The 23,868-nt window shown below is 43.5% G+C and overlaps 1 protein-coding gene and 1 pseudogene across 3 annotated transcripts in view; one reads left to right on the forward strand and one right to left on the reverse strand.

Annotated features, from left to right (window-relative positions):
• Positions 1 to 3,490: 3,490 nt before the first annotated feature.
• Positions 3,491 to 23,868, forward strand: part of SLC7A6 (solute carrier family 7 member 6) — a 49,966-nt gene continuing 29,588 nt past the window's right edge. Inside the window, exons 1-2 of one of the 3 annotated variants that reach the window (XM_060254066.1) lie at positions 3,491 to 3,614; positions 15,798 to 16,366. In XM_060254066.1, the coding sequence (XP_060110049.1) occupies positions 15,835 to 16,366 (532 nt within the window). In that variant the 5' untranslated portion in view covers positions 3,491 to 3,614; positions 15,798 to 15,834. Of the gene's footprint in view, positions 3,619 to 15,794; positions 16,367 to 23,868 lie in introns of all 3 variants that reach the window. The other 2 variants (XM_060254065.1, XM_060254063.1) reach the window with 2 other exon arrangements.
• On the reverse strand, positions 11,011 to 11,855 carry LOC132582618 (small ribosomal subunit protein eS1A-like; annotated as a pseudogene).

Genomic DNA, 23,868 nt, shown 5'->3' on the forward strand with positions numbered 1-23,868 from the left:
TGAACACCCTCTAAAGAACTCTGGCCTGTCTTATTTTGGCTGCCAATAGCATGTTAGCATCAGTGTAAGTGAATCTTTTATCACCAGTAGGTTCGCAAACAGCCCTGACCTGGATAACCCAGGCTACCCTGATCTTGTTGGATTTCGGAAATGAAGCATTATTGGCCCTGCTTAGTACTTGGATAAGAGACAGTCGACGACTATGAAGAGGCAGACCATGGCAAATCACCTCTGAATGGCTCTTGTCTTGAAAACCCTATGGGGTCACCAGAGGTCAATTTTGACTTGGCAGCACTTTCAACTACCACCAGATTCACAAAAGACTGTATTGGAGTTTTTCACTAGCTCATGAAAAAGCTTAGGTATTATAACACACACACAGCTGCCTTCTATGGAACATTTATTTTTATTTTATTTAGGTTATTTAAAGTACACCTTTCTCATTGAGATTCAAGGTGGATTACACCATGTAAATCCATAGGATGTGACATCCAAAAAGTCATGCAATAGTATTAAGACTGTGCAAAGTAAAACCGAGGAAAAATCTGAAACACAGTGTAAGTATTAACATGGCATATGAAATGATTCAGAAATAACAGATAGGATAATACATACAGCAACTGATAGTATATACTTTACACAGTAATTTAATCCACAATCCTGTTCGCTTCCTGAACTCTTGTGTTATAATATCACCTTTGCAAAACTGCCATCCAGAATAACTGATGCATGTAGTCTGATTGGCATTGATCCTCCAGGATTATTTTCTGCAGAAATGCTTGGCTGAAGACATAAATTGTCTTATAAGTCAGAACACTGGTCCACTTAGCCCAGGATTGTCTCCCCTCAATGGTAGCAATCCTCTGGAATCTCAGGAAGAGGGAAAAAAAATGTTTCTCAAAACCTGCTGTCTGGGATTCTGTTGATGGTGATGCCAGCAGCTGAACTTCATGGAAAACTTGTAATGAACTACTGAACCAGTTAAGTATAGTGATCAGAGTGGATGACTAGGAAGTGGAAGGTCTGAATCTCCACTCTGCCATATGGAAGCTCACCAAGCAACCTTGTGACAGTCATACTTTCTCAGCCCAACCTACCTCACAGGGTTGTTGTAAGGATGGAATGAAGAAAGGCACAATGATGTTGCAAGCTGCTTTGGGGAGAAAAGTGAGGTATACATATATCAATAGATAAACCACGGTCTCTCCCCAAGGTCTACCATTGCAGTCATTTGAGCTAGAATGTTCCCTAGTAATGGGAACACACTCTTCAGTTTCATGTTGAGATACTTAAAGGTTGCAGGACTGCTGTAATACCATTTATGTACATGACTCTTAAAGGGTAATAACACAAATGTGGCAGTGTTTTCTGCCTGTGTCTAGGGAATAAACTACAAATTTGGTATAGAGAACAGAAGGCAGAAATGGAAATTGCAAGGATTAGAGGGCAAGGATTTGTGAAAATGCAGGTAACATGCTAACTGGGCTTAGTTTTAGGTTTGAGGTGAGGACAAATGTAACGCCTACATTAATCTACATAGTCCAGTCAGGTTTGAGAATATAAAATCGCCAATTTGTCACAAATTCCCCATAGATATTTGTTTGAGATTTTCAGCTATGCTATACAAAAGAATCCACAAAGAGAACTGAGCACAGTCTGTCAATATGTCCTTATTGCATCACTGGAAACAAAAACTGTTAAGGTCAGTGAGAAGGGCTCCTTGCTTCAAGAAGATATTCTGATGGTATGAAAAATAACAGTGTAATGCTATATATAAGACTGGAAAGCTATTTGTCTTTCTGAGACCCTGGAAAGTGATTGCCACAGAGAATAATGTGAGTCATTAGTTTGACCTGCATAAGGCCGCTTCACATGTCTGTCTAGTTTTTAATAAGTGCACAGGTCCCCCCTTTTTAATCCTCACAACAACCCTGTAATGTAGGTTAGGCAGATAGTGACCAGCCCAAAGTCATCCTGTGCACTTTATCAATAACTGAGATTTGAATGTTTCCTTGGACCAGTACATTATTTATGCTATCCTACCTTCCAAGAGCATAATCACTGCACACACATGGATATCTTGCTATGCATACATTTGCTGTACGTGCAATGAAACTATGGCTAATTGCCCAGTCCATGTTTGGGCAGCAAAATGTTGTGTAAGCACATGAGCTCATTTCACACGATGGATGTGTACATATTTTATCATATAGGATTTGCTTCTAAATAGGGGTGTAGAACTAAGACCTGGAAGACTCAGATTCAAATGTCCATACATTGGACCAGTCATCTTCTCTCACCCCTAGCCCAGCCCAGCTCTCAGGGTTGTTGTTGAGTATAAAATAGAGAAGGAAACAATCCCACGCCGTTCTGTCACAAAGCTTCCTGGGTGACTTTGGGTCATCTGATTGCTGTCTCTGCTTGCTAGCCAACTTCACAGATTGTAGTGAGTATATATTGGAGAAAAGGTGAATACCCGCTATTTTTTGAAGCTCATGGGGTGGTCCCTGTTGGTCTTTGGCTGCGATCACACACACTAAATAATGCACTTTCAATCCACTTTCCAACTGGATTTTACTGTGTGAACTAGCAAAATCCACTTGGAAAGTGCACTGAAAGTGCATTATTCAGTGTGTGTGATCACAGCCAGTTACTCTCAGACTGGTCAGCCTACCCTGCAGGGTTGTAGCAACAGTTAACTGGGCAGAGATGGCTCTGATCCAGCAAAACAATTGGGATGTTCTGCAAAATCCAATGTACTGATCTGTTGCTGTATGTTTTTATCTTACTATTATAGTTCTACTCAGGGCTTTCTTCTGTTTAACAAAGTTTAATGCATGTGCCTTATTTCAGATTTCTGCAACCCTAGTCCTATTATTAACCGTCTCCTCATCCAGTTGATATTATACCGAGTTACATTATGTCTTCCGTCTTGCATCTCCCTAAGAAACACAGACTATAAAACATGAATGAATAAGTAAATATATAACATGGGGAAAGGAGAATCATTTATCCTCCCTTGGGGAGGAAGAGAGAGTAACTGCGCGCTCCTAGGTACTGCTTTCCTAGGCGCAATGAATGGAAACAAAATCTCTGCAATCTCCTGTTATGACAGGTATGACACGGATTTTGGTCTTGTCTGAAGGGGTTTTTTTGCCCGGACCGATGATTGTGTAGTCTTTCTTTTTTAAAAGAATCACTGAGTGAAGCCCACCAAAAGGACTTGTCGCTCTTTACCTGGAATTAAGCTCATCTCGTCGTCGACCTCTCAGGGAGCCTCACTCCAGACTAGTAAACCCGCTGAAGGTTGTCTTCTCGCCTCTTCTACGGTGGGCGACTAGAAGCGCAGTGCGGCCTGGCTCGGCCTTCCCTGCCTGGAAGCCACCCCATGAGGGGAAAGGAGACACCGACCGGGGTCTACTGGCGGGAAGGAGGGAGGGAGAGGTGCAGGGCGGGCCCAACGCGAGGCGGGGCAGTGGGAGGAGCGGCGGCCGGGTCGCTGCTTGCGCCGCAGTCCCCGAGGGGGAAAAACAAGACGAGCGTGGCTGGGCTGAGCCGGGCCAGAGCATCCTCCGCCGCGGCAGGACGACGAGACCCTCCGGCTCCGAAGGAAGGTGGGTGGGTGGGTGGCGGGCTCTGCCTGGCCGGGCGGGAGGGGCCGAAGCGGGCCGGCGCACCCTGGTCCGAGGAGGGAGGGGATTGTTTGCAGCGAGGAGGAAGAGGGTGACGGAATTCACCTTAGCCGACGGAGGTCTCACTGAGGCTGCAGTGAAGCGGAAGGAGACCAGACCGGCCTTTTTTTCTTTTGGTGGCGCGCCTGGCAGGGGGCGGCGGGAGCGCCCCCTCGGAAGAGGGCTAGTCGGCAAGCGGCGCTGGGGGGCTCCGACGAGCCTTTCTTCAGGCTTTCTTATGGGCCCCGGCGGGGTAACATTGCGGACCAGGGGAGGGAACTCCAGGGATATTTGGGTGCCCCCGTAGGCGGAAAAAAATGATGTGTCAGTTCTCTCGCCCTGTTTTTGTTTTCATTGCACGGAGAAAGGAGAAATTGTGGGAAATTACGGTAATATTTCGGTCTTCATCCTTTTATGGGGAGAGAAACTGAGTGGGGGATTTTGTTCCCCGTTGTCGTTCTTTCAGCCCCCTTTCCATGGTCCCATCCGAGTCCATTCAGTTGGATAGAGTAAAGAAAGAGGAAAGCTTCAGGGGCTGGGGGAGAAGCAGCAATTGGCCGCCTCCCCACCCCCATAGAGGAGGGGAAGGGAGAGATTGGGGTGGTTTTTTTAATCATATGGAGGGGTCCGTTCCCATTTCCATTTCAGTTGCCTTTGCATGGTCCCAGCCTAGTGAATGGGCACTCAGCTTCATTCACTTGGATAGGGTGAAAGAAGGAGGGAATCTCAGGGGTGGAGGAAGACGCAAGATAGATTTGGTCACCTCTGGTGAGAAAATCAATATTACTATTCCCATCTTTTTGTTGGGAGGGTGCGAACACATTGTGTGGTGTTTTTCGGGGGTGGGGAATCTATCCCACCCAGTGGCTCCCTGGACCATCTACACTTTCAATTCCTCCCCCCCCCCCCCCGCAACATCTCAGTGAATCAGCACTTATCTCCATTCATTTGGGGTAGGATAAAGCAGTACCAGTGTGGGGGAGAAAAGCTTGCTCCCATATCATAGCCTTTAAAGGAGTTTCCCTGTTTATTAGGAGCCCATCTCCCCTTTTCCCTAGAACTGGGTGGTTTTTTTTAAAATTGCTTTCAGTTTTTATCGATGTTTTAGAGCTGCATGGGTAGTTTTAACCGAATCTGTAGTGTTTTACTGTTTGTCAGTTGGTTTTGGTTGATATTCATTGTTTTGCTTTATATTTTGTTGTTGTTAGCTGTCCTGAGCCAGGCTCTGGAGAGGTGACATACTGATACTCTAGTCTAAATGATAAATTGTAAGTGCCCTGGCTGGCTGGCCTGCCTGTTGAATTGTTTTGGCCCTGTAAAGCAGGGATCCCCAACCCCCGGGCCATGGACTGGTACCGGTCCATGGCCTGTTAACAACCGGGCCATGAGTTGTATAATTATTTCATTATATATTACAATGTAATAATAGAAATAAAGTGCACAATTGTATAATCCTGAAACCATTATCCCCCCCCCCCCCGGTCCGTGGAAAAATTGTCTTCCATGAAACCAGTCCCTGGTGCCCAAAAGGTTGGGGACCGCTGCTGTAAAGAACTGCCTTGTGGGCAAAAATGGTAGGGGAGGGTAGGAGCTCTTTGTATATGAGTGCACTTTACCCCTACACAAACATACTGAATCACAAGGTGTTGAGAAGCAGAGGGGTGCTGTCAGGCTCTTGCTTCTCCAGTGATAAATTCCTATTGCTGCTTCCTCCCCATTCGGTTGCTTCTGAGGAGGGAGTGAATTGCTACGTATTGTTTTGCTTTGAACCCCTCTGTTGTAACCTTCTTTCCTGCCCCAGTTGCATGCAGATGTACAGACATGTGGATCTGTTCAATTGCCGTGAGCTATTAGGGAAAACTTTGTGTGTGGGAATGGGAGACACACCTTTTGCCCCAGTGTCTCAGTCCCTGTTGTTCCAAGGGAGTGGGATTGTGTCCTTCCCGGGATTTCCTGTTTAGTTTGGGGCTCCTGGATTTGTCAGTGTGGGCAGTCATGTACACTGTTCTGCACTTAGAAGCAGCTTTACACCAGTTCCCAAATATAGCATGATGCAAAATAAGTAGCACAGTTGAAACATTAAAAGTAGCCCTTAATAGTAGAACAGCAAGAACAAAAGGCAGCCAAGGCCTGAAAACATCAACTTTAAAAGGCTACAGAGAAAAAAGTTTTTATTTGTTTCAGATAAGTTTGGAACAATTAGACTGAATGCCTCTCCTGGGGAAAAGAATAGGAGTACACTATTTTCTAAGGGTGTTTTCGCACTTACGTTTTACTGGCGCGAAGACCCTCCTCACGCCGGCGGATCTGCAGTGATTTCGCACTAGAAGCGCCGGCGCAGCCCATTGCGCCGGCTACTTCCGTCGCTAAGCCAGCGCAAACGGAAACCGCCAAGAAGCAGGAAAACGTTTGCGCTGGCTTAGCGATGGAAGTAGCCGGCGCAATGGGCTGCGCCGGCGCTTCTAGTGCGAAATCACTGCAGATCCGCCGGCGTGAGGAGGGTCTTCGCGCCAGTAAAACGTAAGTGCGAAAACACCCTAAGTCTTGACAGACCCAAGCCAATTAGTGCTTTGAAGCACCTTGAGTTTTGCAGGAAACAAATGACAGCCTGTGTCGCTGTTTCAGTATTGCAGAATTGTGATCTTGTTCCAGACAGAAGTCTGGCCGTAGCATTCTGCATTATCTGTTCTTTTTGGACTATGTCCAGGAAAAGCCTTCCATAGAACACATTAAATACACTGTAGCCTAATGCAGAGGTCACTCAGATGGTGGCGAGAACCTGGTCTTCCAGCAGAGGGTGTAGTTGGCAAATCAGCTGAAGTGAAATAAAGCAGTCCTAGATTCACAGGTGTTGGCAGTGGCCTCAAAAAACCCCAGGATCTGAGAGCACACCCCACCTTTGAACCTGATCTGTCAAGGAGAGTGTGGCCATTCTTTTTTTGGGTGGTCTGGTGTGTCACCTTTCTATTTGGTCAGTTCTGAATTTGGTGGTGGTGACAATTAATAGAGCGCTATTAGTTGGACCAGCACTATCAGAGAGGGACCTACAAAGAATTTCCCCTTATTTACTTTGAGAATAAGGTTGCTTAGACACAAAAGTTGATTTTCTCTCAGTTTCCTGTCCCATAAATAACAGAGTAGCCTTAGAAGAAATTTTAAGTCCAGTAGCACTTTTAAGACCAACAAAGTTTAATTCTTGATACAAACTTTCATGCACATGCATATTTTTTCCAGATACCTTCAGCAGCCTTATTCTTTCTTGTTAAATGCCCCAGAATAGGTCTGTGAAATCATTTAGGCTAAGATTGTGCCTGCAACTTTGTGAAGCCCCATTAGAAATTTGCTTAGCTATCGATTCCCTCCCCAAATCCTCACAGGGGGCTGTGGAACCTTTCAGTCTGATCCTACGCAAATTTACACAAAAAATAGCCCAGCTGAAATAACTTAATCTTTAGTATTTAGGACTGCAACCTTTCTGTTCACTCAGTTCTGCTGACTCCCCTCTGCCCCAAGAAAACCTTCATAGAACATGCACTTCAGCTCCACAGAAAATTATCTGGTGTCCTCTATGCTGTCCAAGCTGGGATAATGGAGGAGTGGGTTGGTTGTTGTATAATTCATTGTCCCCTCCGTTCTCACTAATACACCACTTGTTTCAGAAATTCCATTCTAAAGTTCTGGTTAGGAAAAAGAGAACACTGTCCATCCTTTTATCTTGTTGAAAGCATTATGGAGTCCCCATCCAGTGTTTGCACATTATGTTCTTGAGTGAATGTGCATAGCAATTTACAGTTTTTAATAAATCCTTTATATTTTAAGGGTGTCAAACTGGAGATGTGTCTCTTATATGTTCTGCAGGTCTTCTACCTAGTTTCCAACCAAGAAACAAATGAGTACAGTTATTATATCTTCATGTGCTCTTCCAAAGAATTTAGGGTGGAATGTGGTTCCCCTGAGACTTTCCACTTTCCCCGTTATAATAACCCACTGAGATACGTATTTTCTAAATGTTGCCCAGTGAACACTGCAGTTGATTCAGGCTCTGCAGTGGTCATCTAGCCACTGCAGCTAATTTTTGCTGTGGTAGCCAAGCTTGCTAAGATGGTACTTTTAGGGGATGGAGAGATATGAAATGTGAACTCACCACCAGTCTCTCTAATTTCAAAGTAGTAAAGTAGAGACTGATCATGGTCATTAAAGGCATAGAAACAGGCAGTTGGCACTTGTTTCCATGGGTATGAATCAGTGTCTGCTTGGAAAGGCATTCTACTGAAATCAGTGGCACTTACCTGACCCTATTTGAATTTATTCTGAAGTAGCTGTCTGACACTGCTCTGCAGAAGCTCACAAACAAGACAACTTATTCTTATGCCAGAGTTTCCTCTGTTGTTCCCTTCTCTGAAGTGGAATGCTGTGGAGTGGTTCTCTGTTTTCTTAGTGCTTTTCTTTCTTATTTTTTTCCTACTCTGTCAGGTCCAATATTCCCTCTAAGCTGCAGTCTTGTGAATAAAAATTCTATTTTGTAAGCTACTGGCATTAAAGTTGTGAGCTGCTGCATAAATTATTGTGCTCTGGGGTCATCCTTCCTGATCTAAGACAAAAATGTGTGAACTGGAGGCTAAAAATCTGTGAGCTAGCTCATGCTAACTCAGCTTAGAATGCTGGTCAGGCCCTGTATGTTTTAGAGCTCATTCACCCATAGCATTTTCACCAAATATAATTACAATAGAGTTCTATAGCTGTAGTGATTAATTGGGTTAGTATAGATGCATCTTTTCTGGTGCAATTAAACTTCTTTTTTATTAGTTTTATAGTTATGCTAGCATTGTTTTCCTGGGTTTACCCAACAGTCCCCCCAAAAAAATCTTTGCAAAAATTCCCTCACTACAGGGGTGTCAAACATGTGGCTCGGGGGCTGAATCAGGCCCTCGAAGGGCTCCTATCAGTCCCCCAAGCAACAGGCTGTCATCTGCTTCCTTTTCCCTCTCTCTTGCTTCCTTCTGCATCACAGCTTGTTTTGCCAGGCTTGCTCAATTGTACAGATGCTACAGCTACAGAGCAAAACCTCTGTTTTCTGCATTGGTTGAGGCTTCTCCCTAGGGGAGGCAGAGCTAGCTTTGCCAGGCTCTCTCAATCGCACAGCAGAGCTACTGAGCCAAGCCTCTCTTCCTTTTATTGGCTGAGGTTCCTCCCCCTCCTGGTCCCTTGGGGAAGGAAGGAAAGAGACAGAGCTTCCTTTGCCCAGTTCTCTGGATCCCATAAGAGAAATACAAAAGAAAGCACTCCTTAAGACCAAGGAGTGTTAATGTTTTAAGCATGTTTTAATTTAAAAAAACAAAACAACCTTTAATTGTTTTTGTGTTCTTTATAAAGTTTATATCTCTGCTACCTAATCTTAAATAGGTACACACATGGCCCGGCCCAACATGGCTCGGCCTAACCCGACATAGCCCGGCCCTACAAGGTCTCATTTATGTCAGATCTGGCCCTCGTAACAAATGATTTTGACACCCCTGCCTCACTACATTTATTCTACCCTCTCATCTTTCTTTATTTTTATTTGCATGTTCCTCTTTTCCTGAGTTCACTTTGCTGAGATCATAGTAGTATGCAAATTCTTACAAAATGCTGTTGAGCATTGAGATAGAAGAAAGGGGTACTGTAGCCAATTGTTCAATTCTAGGAGATCAATGTGATTTTTTTTGTTTTAAAAAAAGTCAGTTATTTGCAATTTTAGAAAGTTTGGAACTGGTGCAAGACATTGTTTATTCAACAAGTACATAGAAGTTGCCACAAAAATAGCATGGCAGATGGATGTCTTTTTCAGATTTATCCCCAGTGTAATTCCTGTTAAGCCATATATTGTGGTAATTTGTAGTTTCCTTTGATATAACTAGTATTAGTGGTTCTTCCCTTTTAGTGCCAATAATTAAAAAAAAATTAGAATTCATCAGGATTTCTCAGCTTTTAGAATGTTTTGTTAGCCTTTAAGTTTAAAGGAAAAAGAATGGCCATCAAAGGGTTGTAACAGTGCATGAGAGACTGGTATTGATTACTGAAATAATGCAGGAACTCTCTTCTCATTTGTGGCCCACTGGAGACCAGTGTTCCCTCTAAGCTGAGTTAGTGTGAACTAACTCACAATTTTTTAGTCTCTGGCTCACACATTTTTGTCTTAGCTCAAGAAAAATGGCCCCAAAGCAAGCTGATTTATGCAGTAGATCACAACTTTAATATCCGTCACAAAGTAGAATTTTTGCTCACAAGACTCCACAGCTTAGAGGAAGTATTGCTGGAGACCCTATGGTTCTCCTTATAGGGCTGTAATGTTTTAAAAGATGCTAAGAGTGAGACTTGGATCACGTAGCATCTTGTCTGTAAATGCTTTCATTTGGAGGTGGGGGGGAGGTCTGGCTTCATCTCTCTTTGCTTGTTGTGGTGCATTCCATTTGGAGGGTGCATTTGAAGTTACATTTTTGCTCAATCTGTTGCTAAAAATAAGACAAGGACCCTCATCCCACAGGCAGTTAATAATTGCCTAAGGTTAGTTAGTTTGTTTCTTCATATTTCTGCTTGTGTGCAGTCCTTTCAGCTCTGAGTCTGGACAAATGGGTCTCAGTTTTGTCCCTGTATGTGGGAGCTAGTTCACAGTCATGCTCAGCTGACAATTTTTTTTTGGAGGGGGTATATTTTTATGTGTGTATGTGTGCATCTGGAAGTCATGGCAACTTCTAGTGACTGACCCCTACAGGGGGCATGGGGAATATTCAAAGAGGTGGCTGAATAAAGTCTGGTATTCCAAGGACATCTCCCATCTTAGTACTTTGCAGATTCAACCCTGCTTAGCTTCTGAGATCTGATGAGATTGACTTGCCTGTGCTAGCTGACAGTTCTTTTTGTATGGTGACGTGAGAGTGCATTCCCCCGTTGTAAGCCTGTGCAACATGTGATGTTTCAAAAGCCAAATACATGTGCAAGCTTGATTTATTGTAAGGAAGAAAACATCCATGCAGTCTGAGAGGGAGATGATAGCTTAAACCACACAACTGTTTCTTCTAGAGGCATCTTTACTAATTTCCAGGTGCTTTTGTGTAGGCACCTCAGGCTAGCGGCAGCCTGAAGTCAAATTCTTACAAACTTGATGTGAAGATAGTTCAGTGAGACTGGGTGATCAAGTACAACCATCATAGACAGTGAGAGTAGACTCTGGATTTTATGCTCCTGTGCTTCTCATGCACTGATTCTTTTCATCTTTTACATGATATCCTTCACCAGGATTAAGTGTTATATCCACAGTACTCTTGGTTATGATTAATAGTAACAGTGGTTCCTGCTGAAGTTTTTGTATTAAATCTTTTATTTTTTGCATCCGACTTTAGACAGACTCTTGCACAGGGGGCTCATACCCATCTGCTCATTCTACCTTTGCACCGGTTTCATCACCTGAGGCCTTGCCAGTACCATCAGCTTTCCCAATTCAAACTCGGGCTTCTTAAGCATCTTGACTTTCCAAACATAGACATCGTGAAGGGGGTAGATTGATTGACATGCTTTCTCTATGTCTTTACCAGTGCTGTCAGGGATCAGCTTAGTGACAACTTCTTTCAGGTCATTTGTTTGTACTTCTCGTGTCATGATTTCCACCATTTTCTTCCGAATCTGGCAGACCTGCTGATGCTGGGCATAGGAAGTCTTGCGAATCTGGTTGTTTTTCTTCTTCGTGAAGCCGATGCAGAAAAGACGTAGAAGATTTTGGAAGATACCCATCAGTAGTTTTGACATCAACCTGGGCTTCAATAATTGTCTGCCACTTTTTGACCATTGCACTCATTTTGTCATGTGTGAGATTCATGCCATGGAAATTTGTCAGGCAGTTTTTTCCTTGCACATCCTCTGTGATCTGTTTGAATTTGCAGAAGGCAGCTTCATCATTCTGTAGGTTAGTAAGACTTACTTCAAATACGCAGCCCTTAAGTCCATCTGAGGCAATTTTTGTTCCCTGGGTCATGGTGATCAATGTCTTGCCAATATTTCGAATACTGAACATTTCTGGTGCCTTGACATCGTACCAGTCCTTTTTTGAAAAGGGATCAACCACTTTTTTCTTAGCGCCTTTTTTGCCTCCTTTTGTGAGGCGCTTGTTCTTGCCGACCGCCATACTGCTGAGCCGGGAACCAAAGAGCCCTGCTGAAGTTTTTGAAGCTGTCTTGCAAATCTTAGTTAAGAGGGGTCTTCATTAGTATTACTTGTGGCTTTTGGTGCAGATGTAACCTTTAACATAACCTAACCTAACCTAAACAACCTTTAACATAACATACCTTTAACATAACATAACCTAAACAAATCAGCCAGTATCATAATGCCCCTGTATAAATCGATGGTGCGGTCTCATTTGGAGTACTGTGTGCAGTTCTGGTCGCCGCACCTCAAAAAGGATATTATAGCATTGGAGAAAGTCCTGAAAAGGGCAACTAGAATGATTAAAGGGCTGGAACACTTTCCCTATGAAGAAAGGTTGAAACGCTTGGGACTCTTTAGCTTGGAGAAACGTCGACTGTGGGGTGACGTGATAGAGGTTTACAAGATAATGCATGGGATGGAGAAAGTAGAGAAAGAGGTACTATTCTCCCTTTCTCACAATACAAGAACTCATGGGCATTCGATGAAATTGCTGAGCAGACAGGTTAAAACGGATAAAAGGAAGTACTTCTTCACCCAAAGGGTGATTAACATGTGGAATTCACTGCCACAGGAGGTGGTGGCGGCCGCAAGCATGGCCACCTTCAAGAGGGGTTTAGATAAAAATATGGAGCAGAGGTCCATCAGTGGCTATTAGCCACAGTGTGTGTGTATATATATATATATATAAATATATATAAAAAATTTTTGGCCACTGTGTGACACAGTGTTGGACTGGATGGGCCATTGGCTTGATCCAATATGGCTTCTCTTATGTTCTTAATAAAAGCTGTTGGGGAAATCTGGGGTACAATTGGTGCAAGAGAGAGAAACAGGTTATTGGAGAAGAAATGCAAGATCCCATAGCTATTCCCAATCTAATCATGTTTGCATGATTAGATATACTACATCCTGCTGTACTATGCAAACCACAACATTAAATCTCAGGTTTAGGAAGGTTGCATCTGCCCTGCCCTGCTTTTTTTGTAAACAAAAGAGCCGTGGTACTTACGGAACACAGTTTTCAGATCATGATTTTAGAAAAAGTGCTCCCTTGTGTGTGGCATGCTTTTTCAAGGAAAAGGTGGTACTTGTAACATGGCTATACAGTGCCAAAGAACATCCATCTGTGGGCAGTGGAAGAACAGCGTCATCGCTTTGTTATTAGAAGACAAATACATTTTAGAGAGGCTTTCTTTTCAGCTGAGAAGCTCAGGTTACCCAGGAAGACTTTAGCTGGTATGGCACTGCTAAAAATAACTTGAGCAGAGTCGTTTGTTACATTTAAAAGCCAAATATTTTACAACCGGTTAGATCAGATCTGACACAACATTGGTTAGGCTAAAGCTCAGCAGTGTTTTCTCTGGCACTATGAAAACAATTTATCTCTTGAAACATTGGTAGGTTGAAACCCACAAATGGGTCGCATTGGCTTGCACCAATGGCACCTTCACTTTTTCGTTTAGGATCATTTAAGAGAGAAGGAAAATTAGGACTGTTTGAGAGAGAAACAAATTTGGGAGAAAACAAAATTAATGAGATTTGAATCAATTAGTTGTCCCTGATATAGTGATTAATACATTCTGCTGTGTGAACTGAATTTATGCATGCAAATGAGGAGAGTATGACATCAACAGTACGACAGCTGCTACAGAGCTTCCTTGCATTTAAAGGAAGAGTTACTGTGTGCCAGTGTCCCCATACTTTAGCAGTGTGATGCAATATATTTATATCTCCATTGGAGACTTTGTATCTGGCACCACCACCTTCATGTTCTTGACATTTTACTGTAGGAATGAGATGTTAAAGTGACAACCTGAAAGAGGTCTTCAGTAGAAATACTGAATTTTGGAGAAAAATGGTAAAGAGAGTGAAAGTAAAGGACAAAATTGCAGATTTGACAGATACTGTTGGTGTCTCACAACATTGCTTAATTGAGGGCCTAATTAGTGAAAGTCATCAGGAATTTGGTTTATAGAGAGTTTTATTTAGCTGCCTAATTTATAATTCAACCTTCTAAGTATCTTAGGTGTTAAATTTTTTGATTGTGCCATTCCAGTCAGTTGATGGTAGGTTTCTACATCTTTTTCCACAGCAGTTAAATGTATTAAGTAAGAAGAAGTAAGAAGAACAGAATTTACAGTCTGTTCCTTTGATCTTTTCTTAAGGGTATATTTTTCTCACTAAGTTCATGAATCTTCTGTAACCAAGTGTGCTTACGCTGTTTCTTTTGTTATAAGTACACACACAGAGCTCTAATTTTATCCATGTTGTCTCTCTTCAAGTTTCTCTCTGATAGTCAGTATTCTTTTCTATTAGTTTTAGAGGTCATAGGTCCTCTTGCATTTGATTGCTTATACATCTATAAATGCTTCTGCATTGTTTTTCAAATAAACCTCATCTGGATAAAATCTGAGATTTATTGTTGTGGTTTGCATAGTACAGCAGGATGTGTTATATTCTCTGTATGCTTCTAAAGCTCAACATTATATTGGAGACCAGACATTGGGAAAGCAGGCATAAACTCTTGTTGCTAACAAAGTGAATCAAAATTTATGGATCTCTGGAAACAGACCTGGTCTCAACTGAGCACTCATAAATCACATATTATGTTTTTTTTTTCTGACCACCAGCATTTTCCATTAGGTTTTCCCCTTGCTTTCTGTACTCTTTTTTTATTTAAACTTTTTAATGTACCTAAAACATTCCCAACAGAATGTTTCAAATATGAGAGCTGCAGCAACATCATAGCCTCGGTGGGGAGGGCGGGATATAAATAAAAGTTTATTATTATATTATTATTATAGGGTAACTATACATATTTATGTATTTAACAGTCTCCTTGGAACTCCAGCATATTTCACTCTCTATGTAAGGCTAGAAAGTATTGAATTTATGTGTGTGAATATATATGTGTGTGTGTGTATAAAATCTGTGGAAGTATTTGTAATTGCTCTAACTAATTGGATACTTTCACAGGTGGGTGCCTTGAATGACGAAAATGCCAAACTGAATTTCCAAGTTAGCCTGAAATGAATAGATTGTGTAAGGGCAGTGCTTGTTGGAAGGTGATGTACAGATTTAAAAGGAGATTCCTAAAATAAGTAGGTTATTTGTTCATATTTATGCATACCCAGTCTTTTGTGTACATCCATGAATTGATCCTGTTAATTTTAGAGGTAAGGTTTTTGGTTTTTGTGCTTTTATATTGTGACCTCAACACAGTTGTCCTCTATGGGCCATTTTTCAAATGATATTTTCTACCCTGAGATAATCACCATATGGGGGAAAACATGTATGAAGCAACAGTGTTTGAGAAATTTCTGTAGCAGAACTCCTATTTCTTTCAGCAGTCTTGAGGATCTCAAACAAAGATCCTTCATAGTCCTAAATGCAGTCCGGATCTGAGGATCTCCTGATTACAAGCATTTGCTATAGCACTGAACACTGATGAGAACTTACCAATATTTTAAGATATTTCTTTAGGACATTATTTAGATGGGAAAAGAAGAGGTCCAGCTTTACTGCTTGGTCACCTGGAGGCAATTTGTATCTACCACAGGTGACCAGGCACATGGCTACTTACAAGTTTGCTTTAATACTCAACTTCAAAATCTGTGCAGACTTCAGCTTGAAGGCTTTCTGAGAAACTACTAGAGATCCATTATGAAATAACAGGTGTAGTATTTTAAACAAATAACAGGTGTATCTTAATCTTATTTAGATGTATCTTAAGATATGGGGTTGGATCCAGCAATGTACAAGCAGAAACATAAATGGGCATAACATAGTTCTGCTTGCTCAAGATCTTGTGCAACACATAGCACTTTCCTCCAACGATGTAAATACCATTTCAGCCATGTGACTGCTTGTATCTTTGCCTTCAAACCTCCTCTCCACCTTAAGGTAGCTGACAAATGTTAATTCTGCTTTCCTTTTTTGCAGCAGTTTGTGACTGGACTTGGAGTGGATACATGCTGATAGCATGATGGAAGAGACAGAAAAATTTTCATCTCTCAATTCACTGACTAAATACTATCCAGTTAAGGAATCTGACAAAACTGATCAAAGTGGCGAAGCACAAAGGAATGAAGGAAACCAAGGAACAATGCAACTGAAAAAAGAAATCTCTCTTATTAATGGGATCAGCTTAATAGTAGGAAACATGATTGGGTCAGGTATCTTTGTTTCCCCCAAAGGAGTACTTAACCACAGTACATCATATGGATTGTCGCTAGTAATTTGGGCAATTGGGGGCCTTTTTTCAGTCATTGGTGCCCTCTGCTACGCTGAACTTGGAACTACTATCACTAAGTCAGGCGCCAGTTATGCATATATCTTGGAGGCCTTTGGAAGCTTCATTGCCTTTATACGCCTGTGGACTTCACTGCTGATCATTGAGCCAACCAGTCAAGCAATTATTGCCATAACTTTTGCCAACTACATAGTGCAACCAGTCTTCCCTTCTTGTCAGCCTCCTTATGTTGCTTGTCGACTTATTGCAGCTGCCTGTATATGTAAGTATTTTTTGGAAGCAAGTGTGACAGCAGAGTTGATGTAGACTTGGGGGAAGAGTACTTTGTGTAGTTGTGGCAAGGTTGCTTTAAGTGCTTGTGGGCCAGTATGCTGTCATTTCCAAAATCGTTAATAACATTTGATACCAGACAAGGCAAATAAGATTAAGGTGATCTAGATAACCAGGAAGAGAATAGGAAAATCCTGTGTTGTGGGTGGCAAATGAGTACTGTTAGAATGTCCCTAGTGCAGTGACAAGCTGGAATACAGTAAAGTCTCTCTAATCCCATACCTTGGTTGTAGTGTTGGCCAGTCACACATTTCTAGAAACTCATAGACAGGACAAGGCATCAAATGTCTATTCCTATCATTCCTATCACATGTCTATCCTACCATTTAGTACCTGCTGATGGTCTTCTGCCTCTGAACACAGGGGTTCTGCATGATCATTGTGACCAACAGGCCACATGACCCATCCATGATTTTTTAAATGCCACAGCAATATCACATGGATATGAATTTTTAAAGTTGTTTACATGTAGTATGACCAATTGTTCCCATACTTTGTTTTGAATCCAATATCAATTATTTTCGTCAGGTTACCCTGAGTTCTAGTTGTACTGTCCTTAATTGACTAGGTTCCTTAGTTAAAATCTCCCAACATTTACCTTATTTATTATTTAAATGCTTTCTAGGCTGCTTTTCACCTGCTGTTTCCAAACATTGTATAGAATGATTCCACAAAGCTTCTTAAAATCAAACCATGAAACTGACAAATACCACTGCCAGCCACCCAACAGAGACTGACAATTCTGTCCTGAGCTTAAGAACATAAGAGAAGCCATGTTGGATCAGGCCAATGGCCCATCCAGTCCAACACTCTGTGTCACACAGTGGCCCCCCAAAATTATACACACACACACACACTGTGGCTAATAGCCACTGATGGACCTCTGCTCCATATTTTTATCCAATCCCCTCTTGAAGCTGGCTATGCTTGTAGCCGCCACCACCTCCTGTGGCAGTGAATTCCACATGTTAATCACCCTTTGGGTGAAGAAGTACTTCCTTTTATCCATTTTAACCTGACTGCTCAGCAATTTCATTGAATGCCCACGAGTTCTTGTATTGTGACAAAGGGAGAAAAGGACTTCTTTCTCTATTTTCTCCATCCCATGCATAATCTTGTAAACCTCTATCATGTCACCCCACAGTCGACGTTTCTCCAAGCTAAAGAACCCCAAGCATTTTAACCTTTCTTCATAGGGAAAGTGTTCCAAACCTTTAATCATTCTAGTTGCCCTTTTCTGGACTTTTCCCAATGCTATAATATCCTTTTTGAGGTGTGGTGACCAGAATTGCACACAGTACTCCAAATGAGACCGCACCATCGATTTATACAGGAGCATTATGATACTGGCTGATTTGTTTTCAGTTCCCTTCCTAATAATTCCCAGCATGGTGTTGGCCTTTTTTATTGCAATCGCACACTGTCTTGACATTTTCAGTGAGTTATCTACCACAACCCCAAGTTCTCTCTCTCTTGGTCAGTCTCTGCCAGTTCACACCCCTTCAACTTGTATTTGTAGCTGGGATTCTTGGCCCCAATGTGCATTACTTTGCACTTGGCCACACTGAACCTCATCTGCCACGTTGACGCCCACTCACCCAGCCTCAACAGATCTTTTTGGAGTGCCTCACAATCCTCTCTGGTTCTCACCACCCTGAACAATTTAGTGTCATCTGCAAACTTGGCCACTTCACTGCTTACTCCCAACTCCAGATCATTAATGAACAAGTTAAAGAGCATGGGACCCAGTACTGAGCCCTGCGGCACCCCACTGCTTACCGTCTTCCACTGCGAAGACTGCCCATTTATACTCACTCTCTGCTTCCTATTAATTAGCCTGTTTTTGATCCACAAGAGGACCTGTCCTTTTACTCCATGACTCCCGAGCTTACTAAGGAGCCTTTGATGAGGAACTTTATCAAAAGCTTTCTGGAAGTCAAGGTAAACAACATCTATCGGGTCCCCTTTGTCCACATGCTTGTTCACCCCCTCAAAGAACTATAACAGGTTAGTGAGGCAAGATCTTCCCTTACAGAACCCATGCTGAGTCTTCCTCAATAACTTGTGCTCATCAATGTGCCTACTTTCTGTCCTTGATAATGGTTTCTACCAACTTTCCTGGTATTGAAGTCAGACTGACTGGCCTGTAATTTCCCTGATCTCCTCTGGAACCCTTTTTAAAGATGGGGGTGACATTTGCTACCTTCCAGTCCTCAGGAATGGAGGCAGATTTCAATTAAAGATTACATTAGTTGCACCCTTTAAGTCCATGGATTTCAGTGGGCTTGGAAGGATATAACTCTGTTTAGGATAGTGCTGTAAGTCTCAAAGAAAGAAGATATTATGTCATGAGAGTGTGTGAGAGTATGTGCATGGGCGCCAAACAGAGGAAGAGTGTTTGAAAGCTGTTTCACCTTGTAGCAGACTGCTAGTGCCTGGATCATTGTAACCATCCATTTTAGTACTTTTTCCTTTTATGATGCCTTTTTTGACAAGAACATGCACAATATTCTAGATATTGGCATACCATATACTTAGAGCATTATGAGGAAGATTTACATAGAGCTTCCGGATAATCAGGAGCTGAGACCGAGAGTCAGAGCTAAGGAATATATAAGAGAATGAGAAAAATCAGGTAGGTAGCATTGCTTTAGTCAGGTCTGTTTAGAATGGTTGTGCAAAATATTTCTTTCTGTCCCTTATGGACTATAGTTAAAGTCCTATGGGCATTAATACTCAACAACATTTTTATGAATCTAATGCCGTTTAAAAACTGAGTTAGTGATCAAGTCTGCAGAGTCTTAGTCTAAAGGTGGTGTTATATAAACTATAAAGTATACGTATAAGAGATTTTTTTCATTAGCAGTATGGATCATATTTTTGATAATTCATTATTGTAATATTGTATAGATGTTATCACTGCTATTATTATTAACAGTTTCATTTAGAGATTGCCTTTCTCACTGAGCCTCAAGGCAGATTACAAAATAGAAAAGCAATTCAATTCTTGCTTTTCAAGGGATTTGATTGTATATTGAAAGAAAATGAGAAATAATTTATTTTAGGTTTCTGTACTGCCTTTCAATCCAAACTGGGCACTCAAACTACAACAACAAAACCATTTAAAAATAACTTTAAAAGATAGCAAGTATATTCCTCCCATCCTCATTTTTACAGAGACATTTTTTTTTTAAAGTAGTACAGTAATTTTTAAAATGCACAATGGAGTAAACCCCTTTTTGAATTTGGCTCCAAAAAAGGTAGACCGCCTGTGCTTCTATGGAAAGTCTAAGGAAAGTTGAGTTTGGATGTTCTATGGAAAGTCTAGCAAGAAAATGCTTAATTCAAGTCCTGCCATGTAGCATTGGGGGCAGTGGATGGAAAGCTAAGTGGGAAGGTGGCAGAATTCTCAGGGCAACCAAAAGTGGAGGACTTTAATGATCTACAGTTAGAATCAGCAATTGCTTCCTTGAAAGTGATATGATAATACTGCAAGTGAGATAACGTGCTGTGGTCCTTTTGTTGGGTTACAGTTTTTGGTCTTGCTCTAACTTGCAGTACTTCATTTTGTGCAGGATTGTGCATTGTAGCCCTTTGCTTGTAGTAACAACTTTGCTTGCGACTTTCTATCCGTTGTTTGCCTCTTGAGGGACACTTTTTCTCTGGGACTCCTAGGCTAGCGCATGGAGTAAGCAAATTGGGGGGGTTGGTGGGTAGACATCTCTGAGTCTCCTGATGTAGTTAGCTAATGGTTCTAGGGAGCAATCTGAGAAGAGTCCATGTCTGTGGAGGAAGTGGGAGGGTCTCATCCTGTTACCTCTGTTCCTCTAATGAACTGTAAACTTTGGGAACTTCCCAGCTCCTGGTTGTAGCCAACTTCACAGAGGATGGCAAGTTCCTATTGCATTGCAGGGTCAGAATGGCTTACAACAGAGTTCTGGTTGTGAAACATTTAATTCAGTTACAGAAGATAGGCAAGCACAATTGATCCTACAACCAATTACTTTTGGAAGTAATCAAGTAAGGAATCTGTGAGTTTAAGTGTATTCAAACAGTTATCCCAAAAGCCAACCAAATCCCACCTAGTTCCATTTTATTTGTGTTGCCAGTACAATTTTGAGAGGGGTACGAGCCCCATGGCGCAGAGTGGTAAAGCTGCAGTGCTGCAGTCCTAAGCTCTGCTCATGACCTGAGTTCGATCCTGGCAGAAGCTGGGTTCAGGTAGCCGACTCCAGGTTGACTCAGCCGTCCATCCTTCCGAGGTCAGTAAAACGAGTACCTAACTTGCTGGGGGGGGGGGGATGTAGATGACTGGGGAAGGCAATGGCAAACCACCTCATAAAAAGTCTGATGTGAAAACGTGAAAGCAGCATCACCCCAGAGTCAGAAACGACTGGTGCTTGCACACCTTTACCTTTACATCCACAGAAGTCAGTTCCAATAAATCCCCTGTGGGTAAACTAGAAAATGATTTTGTGGTTTCAGATGATATATTCTATATCCTTACATTGCTGTCCTGTATGCGTGCTCAAAACTGTGGATAGAATAAGTGGTCACAGTCTTGAATGATGCATAGGCTGACTGAAGTATTAGTAGGTATATTGTTCTATTATTTATTTATTTATTTTTATTTATTTATTCATGATTTATATCCCGCCCTTCCCACAAGTGGCTCAGGGCGGCTTCCAGAAATTGGTCAAACATAAAAATTAAACAATTTTAAATATATAAACAATTAAACATTTAAAACAGTTAAAACCTTAAAAACCAGTAAACATTCCAATTACATATAGAACAGACGTCTGGCCAAGCTACATTGAGTTCTCATCTTAGCTAGGTGTAGGCTAGCCGGAAGAGGGTCGTCTTACAGGCCCTGCGGAACTGAACAAGGTCCCACATCGCCCTCACCTCCTCCGGCAGCTGATTCCACCATGTAGGGGCCATAACGGAGAAAGCCCTTTCTCTGGTGGATTTCAAGCGGGCTTCTTTTGGCCCAGGGATAGTGAGGAGATTTTGTGTTCCCGACCTCAGTACTCTCTGGGGAACATGTGGGGAGAGACGGTCCTTCAGGTAGGCAGGTCCCAGGCCATATAGGGCTTTAAAGGTAATAACCAGCACCTTGTACCGGACTCGGTATATCACTGGAAGCCAGTGCAGAGTCCGAAGACCCGGCCGAATGTGTCCCCACTTTGGGAGACCCAATAACAGCCGGGCCGCGGCATTCTGCACCAGTTGCAATTTCCGAGTTCGGGACAGGGGCAGCCCCATGTAGAGGGCATTGCAGTAGTCCAACCTCGAGGTGACCGTAGCATGGATCACTGTTGCTAGGTCGTCGAGCTCCAGGAAGGGGGCCAGCTGCCTTGCCCGCCTAAGATGAAAAAATGCGGACTTGGCAGCGGCTGCTATCTGAGCCTCCATCTTTAGGGAAGGCTCCAATAGCACCCCCAAGCTCCTGACCCTGTCCGCCGCTATTAGCGGCACACCGTCAAAAACTGGTAGGGGGATTCCCCCTCCCGGGCCGCGGCGACCCAAGCAAAGGACCTCTGTCTTCGCAGGATTTAGCTTCAGCCCACTCAGTCTGAGCCACTCAGCCACGTCCTGTAGTGCCCGATCAAGATTTTCCGGGGCGCAGACAGGCTGGCCGTCCATCAGTAGATAGAGCTGGGTGTCATCAGCGTACTGGTGACACCCTAGCCCGTACCTTCGGGCAATCTGGGCAAGAGGCCGCATGTAGATGTTAAATAACATCGGGGAGAGAACCGCCCCTTGGGGCACACCACAATCGAGTGTGCACCTCCGGGATAGCTCCCCCCCAATTGCGACCCTTTGTCCCCGACCTTCCAGGAAAGAGGAAAGCCCCTGTAATGCCAACCCCTGAATCCCCGCGTCGGCGAGGCGGCACGTCAGTAGCCGATGGTTGACCGTGTCGAACGCAGCCGACAGGTCTAACAGCATCAGCACCGCCGAGCCACCCCGATCCAGATGCCGTTGAAGGTCATCCACTAGGGCAACCAACACTGTCTCCGTCCCATGTCCCGGGCGAAAGCCGGACTGAAATGGGTCAAGGACGGAAGCGTCCTCCAGGAAAGTCTGTAACTGCGTCGCCACTGCCCTCTCAATAAGTTTACCCAAAAAGGGCAAATTTGAGACCGGCCGATAGTGTGCCAGTTGGGCCGGATCTAAAGATGGGTTTTTTAGGAGGGGACGGACCACAGCCTCTTTGAGCGGCGTTGAAAAGTGCCCTTCCGTCAGGGATCTATTTATGATATCCCGTACAGCATATCTGAGATCCCTCTGGCAGGATTTAATAAACCAGGAAGGGCATGGGTCCAATTTACAAGTTGTTGGGCGAGCCGATAAGAGAATCCTGTCAACTTCCTCCAGGCTGAGGGGGCTAAAGCCATCCAGAGTATAGTCCGAAGACAGGCTCGGGGCCTCGGTTTCGCTAACTGTCTCAAAACTGGCAGGGGGGTCGGGGCGGAGTGACGCGATTTTATCCGCAAAAAATTTCGCAAAAGCCTCACAGCCTATTTTCAATTGAATAGAATTTGGCCTGCCTTGCGGCAGCGTTGTAAGTCCTCTAATTATATCGGACAGTTGTGCCGGGCGCGAAGTTGCGGACGCAATCTTAGCCGCAAAGAATGCTTTCTTTGCGGATTTGATTGCCATCTCATAGGCCTTCAAACTCTCTCTATAAGATGTTCGGGTCACTTCGTCTCGAGTACGCCGCCATTGCCTCTCCAGTCGTCTGAGTCCCCGCTTTTGTTGCCGCAGCTCCCGGTTAAACCAAGGCGACAGCTTCGAGCGGGGGCGCAGAGGGCGCCTGGGTGCGATCTCCTCAATGGCCCTGGAGAGCCCATCATTCCAGGACTCTACCAGATCATCCAGGGAATCGCCAGCGGGCCAGGTGTCCCGTAGGGCCGTTAGGAACCGTTCCGGGTCCATCAGGCTCCGCGGGTGAGCTAAAATATGCTCTCCGCCTAAACAGGTTTTGGGTGATACCTCCATACGAGCCTTAAGGGCAAAGTGATCTGACCATGGCACTGCTTCCATTGCAATATCAGTCACTGATATTCCGGCCACAAAGACCTGGTCTAACATGTGTCCCGCCTGATGGGTGGGTGTTGTAACAACCTGGGAGAGTCCTAGTGTTGCCATGGATGACACCAGGTCCATCGCCTGGCTGGAGGCCGCATCGTCGGCATGGACATTGAAGTCACCCAAGACCAAGAGCCTTGGGTGCTCCAATGCCCAGCCCGCCGCAGCCTCCACCAGGGATGGTAAGGCGCCGGCCGGTGCGTTAGGCGGTCGGTACATCAGCCAGATCGCCAACCCCTCCCCAACATCCCACATCAGGCCTCGTCCCACCGTCATATCTTCCCCTCCCCAGGAGCACTGGAATCCCCCCTTATCATCATCCTTACAGATATTCTT

This window comes from Heteronotia binoei, chromosome 14 (genome assembly GCF_032191835.1).
Source record: "Heteronotia binoei isolate CCM8104 ecotype False Entrance Well chromosome 14, APGP_CSIRO_Hbin_v1, whole genome shotgun sequence".
In the NCBI taxonomy this organism is placed as follows: Eukaryota; Metazoa; Chordata; class Lepidosauria; order Squamata; family Gekkonidae; genus Heteronotia; species Heteronotia binoei.